Here is a 14,233-nt window from a genome sequence, read left to right as displayed (position 1 = left end):
ACACGGTTTGTACTTTGCCGCGTAATCCCCAAAAATACAGGCAGCCTAACTAGACCCTCAAAGATTGACGATGTTAATTTATAAGCTTATGTAAATCACAAAGTTTAAAAAAAAGGTAATTCGACCAAGTCGCCAACAGAAGCAAATCTCAATGCTAGAGTTCCATGATATGGCTAAGCTCCTAAGAGTATCTGTGAATGTAAGACTCATGACACGCAATGCAGAGCCTGCCTTCCGTGGCGATTTGGCCACACCGGGCTAAGTATAGAGTGGCATAATTAACTTGTGTTGCAAGACATTAGATACGTCGTGCTAACAATTTACAGAGCACCCGATAGCATTTTAGTGAGAGTCTAGGTGACTAAGTCGAATAGATATCCGATGATCCAATGTCCTGTATTAAATCACTGTCAACCAACGACCCCATTGTTCGCTAGATCAATATGCAGAAGTTAGAGTAAAAAACAGGGATTCCTCTAGGGTAAGGTAAGGGGCCATTGAACAGTGGTATTTGACGATACTTTGGCTCTGTAGTGGAGCGTTCCACTTTTGCCAGCTTACAGGTATGGTCTACTCCCTGAGCATTGTACACAGGTATAATCAGCTAGCATAGTCACGGGGTCGCTTTGGAAGAAATAGACCTTCCTCCCTTGATTGCAGCACTAAAGAGCGAAACGAGAAGAAATTTATCTGATATGAGGGTGAATGATATATTCGGTGCTCTAGAGGGTGCGGCGCAGTTATGTGGAAGCGAGCAGGAGTGTATGCCGGTACTTTATACGTACCCATCCTATCCCATCACCGCACACCGAGATTTAGCCTTCGATATGGCGAAAAACGCACCCAAATGTAACCGAAACTTTAATTACTTTACGTTGGTTGAGAGTTCACGATCGTCGGACGTAACAGTAGATCCCTGCAGAGCCTCAAAAGCCGAAGATTGAGTTGGCGCCGCGTGCTTCTGTGACCCACTGGTAACCACGGTTCGCGCACTGACTTTGGTGCACATCTAGGGACTACCGTGGAATTGCGTCGAAGAAGTTGTAAGGATGCCCTAAATATTCACTATCAGAGGCTTTCTGAACACGTCAGGTAGAGTATTGTGACAGGCGATTTGGGACACTTGGACTAGCTGGTCGCTAGCAGGGCTAAAAGGGGTCGACCGGGGCCGTACAGTCAGAGGACCATCGGTTTTTAATTCTTCAGTAATTATTTTTATTAGTTAGAGAGACTGAAAGGTCTTGAGAAGACCAGAGAGTCTATTATTTTGCTATTTTTATTTTAAGAGATTTATTTAAGTCTATTTTTGCTGATACTACTATCTTTGTCCAACCTCAGTCTTCTACCTCCCAAGAATATCGGGCTGCCGTGGGTACTATCAACGCCTTGCTAACGGACCTTCCTGCGACGGACTCAATATTCTGTCTCATAAGAATCTTCACTATTAGGAGGTATAAGACTCAAATCCTTCCGACCTCATACGCGTAATCTAGTGCAGCCTCGGGCTGACCGGCTAAGACGCCTGGGAGACGACCTTCTGTGCATTCCCCATAGGGTAAGTTAATAAGTTCGGTGTTGTTCCCGTCCCTTTCTGCTGCTAAAGTATCTTCAGCCCTCCCCACCCCCCAACCTGTCCTCTTTAACATCTTGTAAAAATGGCTACCCAAACGCAAATCCCACGCTCTGGAATGGCCAGTTATTCAACTCATCCTCACTTGAAACTTGGGAATAGAAAAGTTCCTGGCACAGTAACATTCATTTCATCATCAGAGCCACAGTATGAATGGATGACGCCACTCTCATCGATGAACGATTCAATACAATTATGGAAGTATCGCATTTAAACAGACGATGGTTAATCTGCGGACGAGGCCAGTGTCCACGCAAATGTGGAATATATTGGGATCGTTCTCTACAGCACGTCTAACCACCAGCTACAACAGAGTACCTCCCAAGAATGCTCACAAGGTGTAAGTAAAATACCGATGCTGGGAAGTTCCAGATGCTCCAACCCGAGTCTCTATTTTGGCAGATGATCGTTCGCAGAGCTGTTCAAAACTGGAGAGGTAGCAACACAAGATTATGCGCGGAAGGATCTTCCCGAGCGAAGACCGAGAACAACTGGTGGTCCAATAGCCCACAACCTGCCCATTGCTATCAAAAACCCCGTCACGAAGACACAGACTCCGTCACTTAGAAGCAACGTCACTTCCGGCAACTGCATCTTCTGACCAGTCCCTAGGTGTTCTCGCCAGATTCTTCGGGCTAATTCCAGTGCTTGTTGTGGCTGGTAATAGACGAATTATCAATGGGGTACCCGGAGCGTATGTCGCGTTCTGCATTCGGGCGTTAACGGGCTCTTGCGTATCCTGGACGAAGCGGGACACATTGGTTGCGGATATGGAGCCCACATCATTCCTATAGCTCACAAGGACTTGTCAGCAGAGTATTCCTATCTCCGTGAAACTTGGGATGATACTATGTCTGGGGAGGAGATACTTTGGAGCAGGTAGGATAAAGTGAGAATGGCGGTTTACCTTGTGAAAGCCCCTTGGGAGTCATCCACTGTGGGCGACGGCATAGGGATCACAGATTGGATTCCGACGGTCTATACTGCTGCATCGGTCTTGCATCAACAAGGGGCTCGCTAGATAGTGAAGTTAGGGTATGTGATGGGATGCTTACTCAGAATGCCGGGAAAGTCTTTGGATGGGGGCACGACGATGGAGACGAGGTGCACCCAAGACGTGGATGGCTCAATCTCGGGGATGTAAGGAAGGAGTCAACCATATGAGAAGATCGAGGCTAGGTAGGAGTATGCACCGAGCGGGCTGTTGGGATTTTCGAGGTCGATGAATCAGATTTTATACTTTGAGCAATCTCAGAGTGAACGCTGGGTACGTGACCAGCGTACGGCAGCTAGGCCCTTCCCTATTTCTGGGCGAGCATTAATTCCTCGCTTTGGGCTTAAGTAGGCGAGGCCTGGTAAACCCCCCTAGAAGAACCATCCCCAGCAAAGTACAAGGACCTTCTCATTCTGGACATGAACGCCGAAGAGCGGCTTCCAGACGGATTAGCGGGGGAATGTATGATCTGTTCATCATCCTTCAGCGCTTGGAGACGGCCTGGAGTAGGTCTGCGACCAATTGAATCCCAGGCACGAAAGCTAGTCATGGTTTGAGCCGGTTATCACAGGTGGGGGAGAGAAGATGGTGGGTGTACTACCGCACGTGTGCCACTAGACCGGGGATTCACTGCAGCGTGGCTGAATCCCCTGTATTAACGACCTCGTATTTGATCATTGTTTGGGAAGGGCTTGTTTGCGTAAAGTTCGTGTAACGATAGTTCGGTGGAGGAGGGTCTGGAGCCATTGAGCCATGGAGAGGGGGGGATGTCGAAATCCTGGCTGGTACAGCCCTGCAAGGTTGGAACTGGGTACGCGGACAGGGGCATATGACCAAGGGAGGGCCTAGTATTGCAACATTGCGTCCCTGGTACTCTTCATCATGGTTAGCTGATGGCGAGAACACCAACAAGCAGTGCGCATGCAGAGAATCGTTGAGGATCAGCGCCCCGCTGCCGCCCGACAGACATGCAACTGCCATCATCCTTGCCATTATGTGGACGAGGCGATGCCCCTAAATCGTAAGCGAACTAGGCATGTCAGTTCCACGTGGCAGTCAGATCCGCGTCCCCCTGTCATTCGCGTCGGTAGGGATGATGCCGAGCGTTAGGTTGCGTCAAGACGCCCACCCATACGTGCGCTCAGACACACACATGGCATTAATCGCCGTTCCCCCACGGGCATATCTACGGTACATTGGATCATGGACGAATCAAGTACCATGTCTTGGTCCATACCGCCTCTTGACCCCAGTTCCCCAGCCTCTTCTCGACGGGGTAGGGAATCCGCGGTGAAGATCGCAGGCTGGGTTCGCATGGTTCGCAAACAACTCGCGTTTGGCTGCGGATGAATAATATGAGATCAAATTCGCTTCCACATAATGTCAACCACTAGCGATTGACCAAGTGCCAGTTGATCCCTGGCATACACCATCATACATGCTAGCTCCTCCGACTCGGGAGTTGTGTATCTCTGCCGCGGCACTACACCACGCCTCACCGAGTCAAAAGCCGATCACCTGCTCCGCTCCTGAGGTGACTCTCTTCCCTGACATGCGCAACGTTCCACGTGGTAGAGTAGCATCCGCTTGTTAGTCGCATCCACTTCATGCTGGGCCATCCCAACCCCCGCATCCTTGATTATACTGGCTGAGTTCGTGATTGCCACCAAATTCCAAACCAATAGATTTTGCCAGCTGCCTGCCTTATCTCAACAAACCTAGTACATGGCTCTACCCCGCTCCATGCGAGCTGGCTGCAGTGCCGTGGCTACCGCACACTTGTTTCATGCTTGTCAATACAACCCGACGTTGACTGACTCGGGGCGAGGGTGTCACTCAAGGTTCCCTCTGTAACCCCATCACCAAATACTCGGGCCCAGCAAATCTGACTGCGGGGTATTCCGTGACATCCGAGCACAAGACGCGTAGCCTCCTCAGTACAAGTGTGCTAGGCAATGTTACTCTGGGGTCGGATCACGCGCTTGATAATTGGACATTCCACTAGTGTCAGCCACTTCATCGATGATCGAAAGAAAAGAGGCACCAAGCTAATCAGAGACCCCTTGAGGATATTATGCGGCGTCGTGGAGAAAATGCCATTCGCAATGGGGATTAATTCGCCACAGGACTGGCAGGTTAGCACTCGAAGTTCCCCGCAACCAACACCTCCAGTGTGTGGAGGCTGGAGATTGGAGACGACATGGTGGATGGGTTGCTGCCAGGTACGGTAGATTTGACTCTGAATTATCCGACTCGGCACCTGCCCAAGATATGCGTAATGCTGTCAGCCTGGACCTTTCACCGACAGTTTGGATGGCCACATGGTGTCCAATGCCCACCCACCCTCTCCAGTGTGCTATTTCAGTAAAGCTTGACCGCAAGGGGGCCGTTCAGCTGCATCGACGGATGAGTGACATAAAAAATGGAAGAATGACCAGATAGAATTACAGAGTGTATTAAAATCTATGGACCTGGTACTACTATGTACAAATACAGGAAGAAGCATGCCACAATCCCCCTTCTTAATCGATGACGTTGACTACTCTACTCTACAAGCGGCCGGGACTAAATTACCTCGATTTCCCCCCCACTATCCAATAGCCACTTAGCATTGCCACTGTCATATCGAACAGCTTCGGATGAGGAGATGGCTCCTCCGCCGGTCACATGGGACATTGTGAGGCATTGCATAACCCTAAATGCACTTTGAACACCAGGATCACTGGTGAGAAAGAGGGCAGCAGCAGTGTGTGTTGGGTTCGGTATTATGGCGTCAAAAGGGCCTCTCGTAATGTTGCTCGCGAGCTCTCGATCGAGGAGGGTTGCCCCTCCTTGTGATGCTTTGCCTTATCAGGCTTGCGCCTTTATCCTGTTCGGTCGGAGGTTTGATACATAGGTCGTTGAGGTGTTGCAGTCGAGTGCTAGAGGTCAGTACCGTAGGTAGCAGATCAGGGATTGGGTCATCATAGGGGTTGGGAACAAGAGTTGATTAGTAGCGGACAGTTGTGGATTTGCACAAGAGAACATCGGGGTAAGTGTCGGCTTATAGCGGTCGGTAGCGATGCGTGAGGAACGATCATGGAGGCCAGAGGCGATGGTGCTGTTGATGAAGATGGATTGGATTTATCCGTGACTGAACAAAGGGAGAAGAGACGGGCCCGATGGCTTCCAAGTGTCTCGTTTTGTATCCCCCACGCCGGTAAATTCGCCACGTAGATGTTGAGACTCCATCTTGAGAGAAGTTGGTTCAGGCTGACCTCGGAGAGCCGTACTCCTCCAAAGCGGATGGGCGTGGTTGTGCCGCTGCGAGTCGGAAAAAGATGTCTCAAGGCGAACGACACCCCCGGTGGAGAAATAAATGGACGAAGCTGCAGTAACGAACATCAAAGGAGGGTTGGAAGTAAAAGGCGTTGACGGCAGACACATTCGGGAGGAACACTGGCGGCTTATGGGAACCACCGAAGCTGTTGGTACTGAGCAGGAGGGGGACGAAATCTGCTCGAAAAGTGAGGCGGTTCCTTTCGACCGAACACAAGAGAAAACAGGCTCCGTTAATACGCCAAAAGTCGGTGTGATGTTTATTCCTCGTGCATCCTCGCCTCTTTGGGGTTTGGTTCGCGCCAATTCGCCTTGCAGTTCGCCCTGTAGTTCGCAGTTCGCATCACAGCCTGGTACATCCCCCGCCACATAATTTCAGCCATAAAGAAAGTCCTCATCGCAATACATTTCGCATGAAAGGCAACCCGCCTAAGAAAGGCATCCTTACCTAGAGGTAGAGAACCAGCCGCATGCCAGGCCACTCTACTGATGCCGCATCAGCGAGACTTGTCATGGCTTTTACCGTCTCCACACCGGTGATACGTTTTCCAAGTCTCAGCTGCTGCGGATGATGGACCATCATATCGCTCGCCCCCTACACCAGCCAGCGCCACCAACCCGTCCCCGACATGAAGGCCGAGCCGTACCCTGGCCTCTTGCGGATTTTTTTGCCACGTCGACACTTGTGACAATCTGTTACAGCGCTGTTGCCCACCCGCTACCGCGCCAACTTTCGCACTTTCACCTGCGCAGCTGAAATGTCGGTGTCGGTCTAGGCGACGTGCGTGCGCTCGCTCTCCTTGGCTGGGCCGCGCCCCCTTCGTCTGCCTTCCCGCTACGAGGTTGACTGGCACCAAGCCCGCTGAGGTTGTTTCGTCGAAGGCCGCATTGACAATGGCGTCGTGAGAGCAGCGCAAAAACGCCCAATGCATGCGGTCGCCCTGCTTCTTCGCCCCCAACTGCGACTCTTCGCCCACCCGGCATACACAGATTCTTGGATTCTTGGATTCTTGCGACTGAACCTGCTGGTTGGGAGTCGGTGGTATGTATATGAACCACCAGTGCACGTCTTCTGCCTTGCGTGAGGCTCCATTGCTTTGCTGAAGCATTCAGCGATAAATACCCAATCTCTACGTAGTCTCATTCGTGCATGTACCCGCGAGGCTCGTCGTCGTCACCTTGTAGCTTGTCCCATTTACGAACAACTTTATTCTTTGCGTCTCTGTTGCAACTCGCGACAGCGCCAGTCGTGTTTTCTAAATTGTCCCCTTCCAGCTTCCACCGTCTCCTATCTACACATCGCTTCTTTTTCGGGTGATCAGGTGGTGTTTTATGTTCCTTTGCGTGCAATCCTCCGAATGCGTGTGCTTACTTGATCCCATTGTGACATCCAAGCACGTTCAAACGAGTATCATTTAAGTAGGGCTTAGACCAGATCATGATTCCACTCGCTTCTTGACAATTGCATTGCACACGTGAGATCTAAAAACGGACTGGCATCAAGTCAGGGGAGAAATACGGACAGTACGGAAAGGAGCGCCGGTTATGTCGACTAAGGTAGCGATTGGAAATGGATGTCACTCGGCCGCCTTTATTAAAGTGCTGGGAGGCCTGGGGTATTGTGCTACCCCGGGAAATTCTAGAAGGGTACATGCTCCGCCGTAGGCTGAGCCTAGGTAGTCTTAGCTCTCGGGTGATAATATCCAATTGCAGTTGACAGGAAATAAGGCAGTGAATAATTTAATCAGTAATATGGAGAGTGCAAAACTATCCTAGTTTGAAGTAGGAAGTTCTATCTAAAATATTACAAATCCAAATGCTATCCGCTGAGATCGTATCAGTTGATTCGAACTGAGACCCTATGCCAATAAGGTTGTTCATACTTCCAACGCTTTGGGGAAAAGTTGCCTGGTGGGCTCGCCCAGCAGTGGCTTGGACGACAAGTCGGGCGGAGGGGTCGCGTGCGAATAATGGGGTCCCAGGGACATAATGTGGATTCTGCATCCGTACATTCACCGGTTCTTCGACGTCAATGGACTTATGAGCATTGGTAGGCTCATGAGGACTGTCCGGCTTGTGGTCGATGTTGGTGGTTCCACGGGTTACAGTGGGCTTGCCCAGGGAGTGGCTGGAGTTGGGATAGTTTGTTAGCAAGTGGTATTCACCCATCGGCAAGCCTTACGGGGCCGATAGCTTAGCAATCCGGATAGGGTGGGCGAACTGATGATGAGAGAGATGTGGAAAGGTTGACATACCTTTGAGCAGCACCTTGGCCATCGTTGTAAGAAGGCGTTCGCATGATGATGGTGGAAGTGGTTGTACTCAAGACTGGTGCCAGTCAGTATTGGTTTTCTTTCCAGCGGAGGAAGACGCATACGTACAAGGACAGACGGGAATAAAGAGATTGGTGACAGTGAGTGTCAGTAGAGGGCTGAGGAATAACGTGGGCAGGCGAGACAACCTCGAAGGCAGTAAGTGGTCGGCAGAGAGATGCAAAGACCTGATCCGGCTGTTGCCGCTGCCGTTGGTTGCTGAGCATTGTAGGAATATCCGAAGGGAGTATGGGAAACCAGCAGTATTTGTACGATCGGGAGCAATATCATAAATTTACGTGGCGCGGACGGTCCGGAGGGAAACTAATGAATGATGCCCCTAGTCGTTGTCGGAGGATACTTAATGTGGACGAAAGTTGCGGAAATGCGGCTGACATGGAGCTTACACCCAGGGTAGGTTTGCCGGTGTTCGCGCCCCGTGAATGGAAAGCCTAGGGTGACATTTGTCTCAGTGACGTTTGTGTGCGGGGCCTGAGTCCGGCATTCCCCTCCAATCAATCTATGATGGGAATATGCATTGAATGAGACTGATTCGGAATAGAGATGGGGGTATTCTACGTTGAACACAACGTGCAAAATATGAAGATGAATTCAATTCGCGTTTACCGAGTCGGGAGGCTGTATTATCATGGGGGGATTTTTTATTCAAATAAAATACGAAATATCAAGATGCATCCAGTTCAAGTTTGCGGCATCGGAAGGGTTGAAGTTATACATTCTCACAGGTGGCTTTGGGAAAGGGAGAGACCGGTGTCGCAATGGATCGAGACCGCCTACACCGATTTTTAGGGGCCTGCCGCACTTTCGCACTTCCATCAGCCCCAAACAGCCAGCACTGGATCCAAACTCAAGCTCAAGATAGGTTGCGGCTCGCGAACCCCACTTTTGCCGCCCGTTGTACCGGAACCGCCCCGGTATTAATTGAGACCCTCCTTCGTGGGGATTTGAGGATACGAGGCAATGTTGAAGAATCGCGAACCATATATCGCAAGGTTTATTGGATGGAGGGGAACTTGGGGACAGCGGAGCCACATAGCGGGGTAGCGGGTCACACAGCGGGGTGCGTGTCCGCCTGTTGAACCGGAATGGCGGGCGACTTATGACTGCTATCACGCCGAATATGGTCTCATGACCCATGAACTTCGAAGGAGGTGTTGTGAAGCGCAGTGGCCGACGAGCGATGACGTTGAACCTGCAGGCTCTTGGACGGGCGGGGGCGAGGGGCGAGGGGCATCGTGGAGCGAGGATCAGTGAAGCCCCAGACTAGGTGCCGTACGGGTAGCGAGTCTAGGCCCTATGTCACTAATAGGGCTTTGGATGGCGGGCATCCACTCAAGAGTTAATGGTGGAGGAAATGTCGTTCCAGGCGACGCGGATATTCGAGACCGGGCCGACGGGAGAAGTGAGAGTGAGGAGGATCGGCGGTGCGCGGTACGCGGTGTTACAGGCCTCAAACGATCGGAGACTCGGGCCCAGGGCTCTGAAGGTACGTACCTCCGGAGCATTGTGAGGCGAATGCTTCGTCCTCGGGGCTAAGGAGCGCATCCAAGGCACGCGGGGACGTGCCTCGGGGATGAGAAGCGCCTTGAGGGCGGGTGGGGGCGTGGGTGTCCCATGGCCGTGACGCCGTGACGCCGTGACGCCGTGACGCCGCCTTGGAGAAAGCCACCCGCGCTGGTGTCGAAGCTGCCACGAGGTTGACTCTTGTGCTGGCTACCGGCCTGTCACATTTAAGTTGTTTTCTCCAATAAAACCTCCACATAGCCCACAGCCAGGGTGCTGCCATCCAACGCCCGATGGAAAGTGGCGAGCTTGTACGGAGCACGTCTAAGGTCGAGCTTAAGCTCCCTCCCACTGATGAGGAAAGCGGCGCGCAGCCTACCGCCCTCCCTTTCATTTTTTCATTTCACTGCGTTCACTTTTCAGCACATCGGCGCTCTAGGGCAACTGGTAAGCCACTCACTACCATCGCCCGCGTTTCTTTTGCATTGAGCGCCGGTACGTATGCATCATTGGGGATGCAAAATTTATGCAAGGGCTGATAAACTGCTGAGTGATGGCTTGGAGACGGGCGTGGGGAAGCCGCCCGAGTCTGACGCAAGGGCCTCAAGTTACTTACTTAAAGGAGAAGAACTCACCAACCGGAAATAGAGGGCCCGTTATGGCGATGGAATGAATGTCACCAGGTCACCTTGATTGGACCGCTGGGTGGGTAGGGGGATCGGGGTACGTGCGACCCCGGCACAATCCAGAAATCGACAAGAAGACAAGCAAGGCCTCACGCTCCCCCACTCCAGCCTCAGCCTATTTTTAAAAAGTGGTCCGTCATTCCATCCATGTCATCGGCACTCGGGTCAAGGATCGCCTGGTTGATAATCTTCAATCGTGCAATGCAGTGAGTCGTTGAACCGGCAAAGTATTTCTAGCTATGTACAGGATGCGAAACTAGTCAAAGTTTAGAGTAGCATCATCTAAAACAGAACAAACATTCTAACCAACACCAACACGATAAGTGTTAATCCATCATTAAGTAACCATCAATCATATCTTCAAACATCATCCACTAAAGAGTGTTATCATTTAGATCCAAACTGGGACCCTGTGCCGGCAAGGTCACCCACGTTTCCGGCGCCCTGGAACATAAATGGCTGGTGAGGTAGTCCCGTAGGGACGCCGACCGTAGACTCGGTGAAGAGGTCATAAGGGAACTGTGGAGTCCTCGCAGTGTGGGATGGACTCTGCATTTGTGCGTTGACGGGCTTATCAGCATCGGTGGAGGTATAGGTACTGATAAATCCGGGGGTGTTGTCGGGTTTATGGTCGTTGTTGCTTGAGGAATGGCTGAGGTTCGGATGCTGTATTAGCAAATGAATTTATTCATCAGAAAGATTCCAAAGCCCGTAGCTTGGAAACTTAGGAAGGGTATTTGAAAGAATGAGTGAGAGCTAGAAATACCGACATACCTGAGGGTAAGCCCTGGGCCAGAGTTGAAAGTAGGTGTCGACATGGCGTCCGTGGAAGTAGATGCTCAACGGGCCCTGGTGCCAGTCAGTATCAAGCTGCTTTCCAAGAATGAGAGGGGCGCACAGAAGAATGGAATGGTAATGAAGAAGTTGGTCAAGGCAAGGGAAATTTGAGGACTGGGGAGAAAGCTCTGGTAAGGCAAGGACAAAAGTGGAAGCCAGTAATGGGCACAGAAATGCAAAGGGGCGAAGAAATTGAACCAAGCTGATACTGCTGCTGATAACTCAAGCGTCTTGCAGTGAAGGTAATGGGAGGGGAGAGGCAGAGATTATATAGAAAAGTGTGGTCATTTTTTTCAATGTGCCTGCTTGGGGGTGGAATCTTGATGATGGGTATCAGAGCGGGCCGGGAAAATCTGGGGATTGGGCTTGCTACATTGTGATGTTGGTGGATACAGGCGCTTTTGTGACCCGCGAGATGCCAAGTGGGGGCGTTGGGCAGGCACTGCCACTAACCCAGTCCGCCAAGTCCACAGCGGGGCAGGAGCAGGGATGTAAGAGCATCAGAGGGAGGGGGGGGGGCCGTCTCTGGGGCACATTCAAGAAACTACCGCATAACCAATGGTTGTTGGGGAGTGAGACATGTACGCAGCCAATAGTTGTCATGGTAGCCTTTACAGGACTTTATCTGGTGGGTTGTTTCATTTCCTTTTCCGGGACCTCGCGCTTGGACACGTCCCGTAGTGGCGGTGTCTCGAGTTCATACGGAGGGCAAGGGCGGGGCGTGAAGTATTTGGCCAAAACAGACACGAGATGGTCAATCTATAGTCGAAAGACGTGGATTCGCAGCCGGCGTACTATGACCGCGGACAGGTGAACGAAAAGCGGGAGCCTGTAAAGGAATGACCAAGTTGCAGCCCTGGAGGGCGATCCTCAGTGGGGCGTGATGTCGGTCATGGATCGGGGAAGGGGTTGGAGTTGAGGACCAAGGCAAGGTACTAGGCCGCTGGGGAGAGCAGTCCAGGTGACAGAACAGGAATCGCCAAGGTAAACCGCAGCCGACGCCAAGGACACGCCGGGTAGCCAACGAAGTGGAGAAAACAGTGTACAGTATGAGACGGGCGCGGTGCAGAAACCGTGGGCTAGGGGAGTCTTCATGGCATCGATCTTTGAGAGGGGGGTGGGGAGTCTTCATAGCATCGATCTTTGAGAGGGGGGTGGGGAGTCTTCATGGCATCGATCTTTGAGAGGGGGGTGGGGAGGTGTGCGCAGATGCTTTATGTCAAGTTTGGGCGACAAAATATGGCCGGGTGCACTGTGCGAGTACCCAAACATACTCGCACCAGTATTCGTACTGTGCAACTTATGGCCTGCTGGCGACGGCTGAGGGTGTTGCACCCTTGCTAAAGCTGTCCCCATTTGGCGGAGGCGCGGACGGAATGACACCACTCTTGAGACCGCGGGCGCCGTGTCTACGTTACCGAGCCGCGTGAGAGGCGGCAGCGCAACAGATGGTCTTTCCAAGCAGCGAGCGGCATTGCCATGGAACGGAATCAGTCTGCACCCTGCCAGGGTTATGATGCCCCTGTATGATCCCACTGAGGGGTCTAGCCAAGTCCGTCCCCCGGTGGAAATCCAGTTAAGCTTGAACACAAGGTTGCGGCTCTTCTTCCCCCTCCCTTAGCGCCCAGTAGCCTGAAAAATCGAGGGATTGTGTCAAGGGAGTATCCTGCCCCAGAATTTCAGCTAGGAATACAGCGCATCATTTGCGCAAGGTGTAAACAAGCGACTGAGATAAAACTTAGCCGGGCCGCCCAGGTACAAAATGACACCGGTAAATAACACCGGCTCCGACCCGGGATAGTCGGTACCCATATAGTGACCAAGTGGAATTTGAAGTCAAATGTATTAATCCATGATATCAAATGAGACAGCAAGGCACAGCAGAGCCGGGATGGGGTATCTGATGGTCCCGGTAAGCGGGGTACTTGAGGGGAGGGGCAGTATGGGGGATAGAGGAAGAACAGACAGGGTTCTAGCCAGGGGCCGAGGACACAGTAGATGAATGACGTGGGCTTCGGGTTATGGACGGCAGAGAGAACACCTATCCAGGTGACGGTACGCAACCCTCCAAGAGATGTGTCATGGACCGGTCGAGGCTGCGTGCCCCGGACCTAATCTTGCAGAGCCGCAGATCAATGGCACCACTCTTGAGGAACCAGGCACCATCAGGGGGCGGCGAGCATGCATGCCTCCGAAAACTTTTATCAGTACACTGTGACAAGTTCATCACGCCCTCCTGCTAGGCCTCCGAGATGCTACCTCGCAGCTCGTTCGTGCACTTTCTCTGGCGCAGGTGTGGCCTGATCGTGTCGGTTCGCGCCCGTGCTTTCGCTGATCAGATACAAGGCACTTTTCGCCTCGTTACTTTCTCGGTCCCGTGGCGTCGTCGTTGGTGCTAGCGCATCCCCGAGGGTCTGGTCAGCGACGTCTCGTTGACCAGATATTTTTCCGTCATCCGTTTCGCTCATTTCCAACCGGCTGTTTCACCTGCACGCAGCAGTTACATCAGTGCTCTTAGACAGCGAGCAACCACCACACCCACTCGCCCGCTATTTCGTCAACGGTGAGCCTGCTCCAGCAGCGGTAGTCGCCCGGGTGCTACGCTCCCCTTCCAGAGATGCAGGGCATATGTTTGATGCCATTTAAATGTCACTGATGGGTCCCTACGCGTGCATTATCCGGGATGCACAATTTATACAAGGGCTGGCGAGCTACTAAGTTATAGCTTCGAGATGGATTGGAGATGGCCTGAAGACGGCGTGGGGATAGCGCCGGGCCCGAGAGGCCTAGGTTACCTTGACTTCGCCCTCGGCCCACCCGTCGGAAACATCATGTCTCCTGTCATCAAACGTCACAGGTGGAGTAACATCTCGTAAAACCTTGATTAGACCTTCCTGTCGACTCCGTGAAAAATATGCAACTATTCCCATCG

The 14,233-nt window shown here is 52.0% G+C and overlaps 3 protein-coding genes across 3 annotated transcripts; all 3 read right to left on the bottom strand.

Moving 5' to 3' along the window:
* Positions 1-5,604: 5,604 nt before the first annotated feature.
* Positions 5,605-6,155, bottom strand: BGZ61DRAFT_121023 (uncharacterized protein). The gene has a single exon (XM_046237032.1). It carries the CDS (start codon positions 6,048-6,050, stop codon positions 5,748-5,750), a length of 303 nt encoding a protein of 100 aa, XP_046097639.1. The 5' UTR covers positions 6,051-6,155; the 3' UTR covers positions 5,605-5,747.
* Positions 6,156-6,390: 235 nt separating this feature from the next.
* BGZ61DRAFT_484022 (uncharacterized protein) lies at positions 6,391-7,051 on the bottom strand (the record flags this gene model as incomplete). The annotated part of the gene is made up of 2 exons (XM_046249552.1): positions 6,391-6,537; positions 6,590-7,051. The coding sequence occupies 2 exons, from the start codon at positions 7,049-7,051 to the stop codon at positions 6,391-6,393; spliced, it is 609 nt and encodes a 202-aa protein (XP_046097638.1).
* Positions 7,052-7,709: 658 nt separating this feature from the next.
* Positions 7,710-8,241, bottom strand: BGZ61DRAFT_484021 (uncharacterized protein; the record flags this gene model as incomplete). The annotated part of the gene is made up of 2 exons (XM_046249551.1): positions 7,710-8,070; positions 8,198-8,241. 2 exons carry the CDS (start codon positions 8,239-8,241, stop codon positions 7,710-7,712), a joined length of 405 nt encoding a protein of 134 aa, XP_046097637.1.
* Positions 8,242-14,233: the final 5,992 nt, after the last annotated feature.

Source organism: Ilyonectria robusta (genome assembly GCF_021365365.1).
Source record: "Ilyonectria robusta strain PMI_751 chromosome Unknown BGZ61scaffold_28, whole genome shotgun sequence".
Taxonomy (NCBI): domain Eukaryota; kingdom Fungi; phylum Ascomycota; class Sordariomycetes; order Hypocreales; family Nectriaceae; genus Ilyonectria; species Ilyonectria robusta.
The sequence above is the reverse complement of the archived record's forward strand: the minus strand, read 5'-3'. Positions and strand labels throughout refer to the sequence as shown.

What these genes read in the sequence shown, in the direction of transcription:
- BGZ61DRAFT_121023 (XM_046237032.1), bottom strand. Translation starts at nt 6,050, where the DNA reads ATGTGTCTGCCGTCAACGCCTTTTACTTCCAACCCTCCTTTGATGTTC.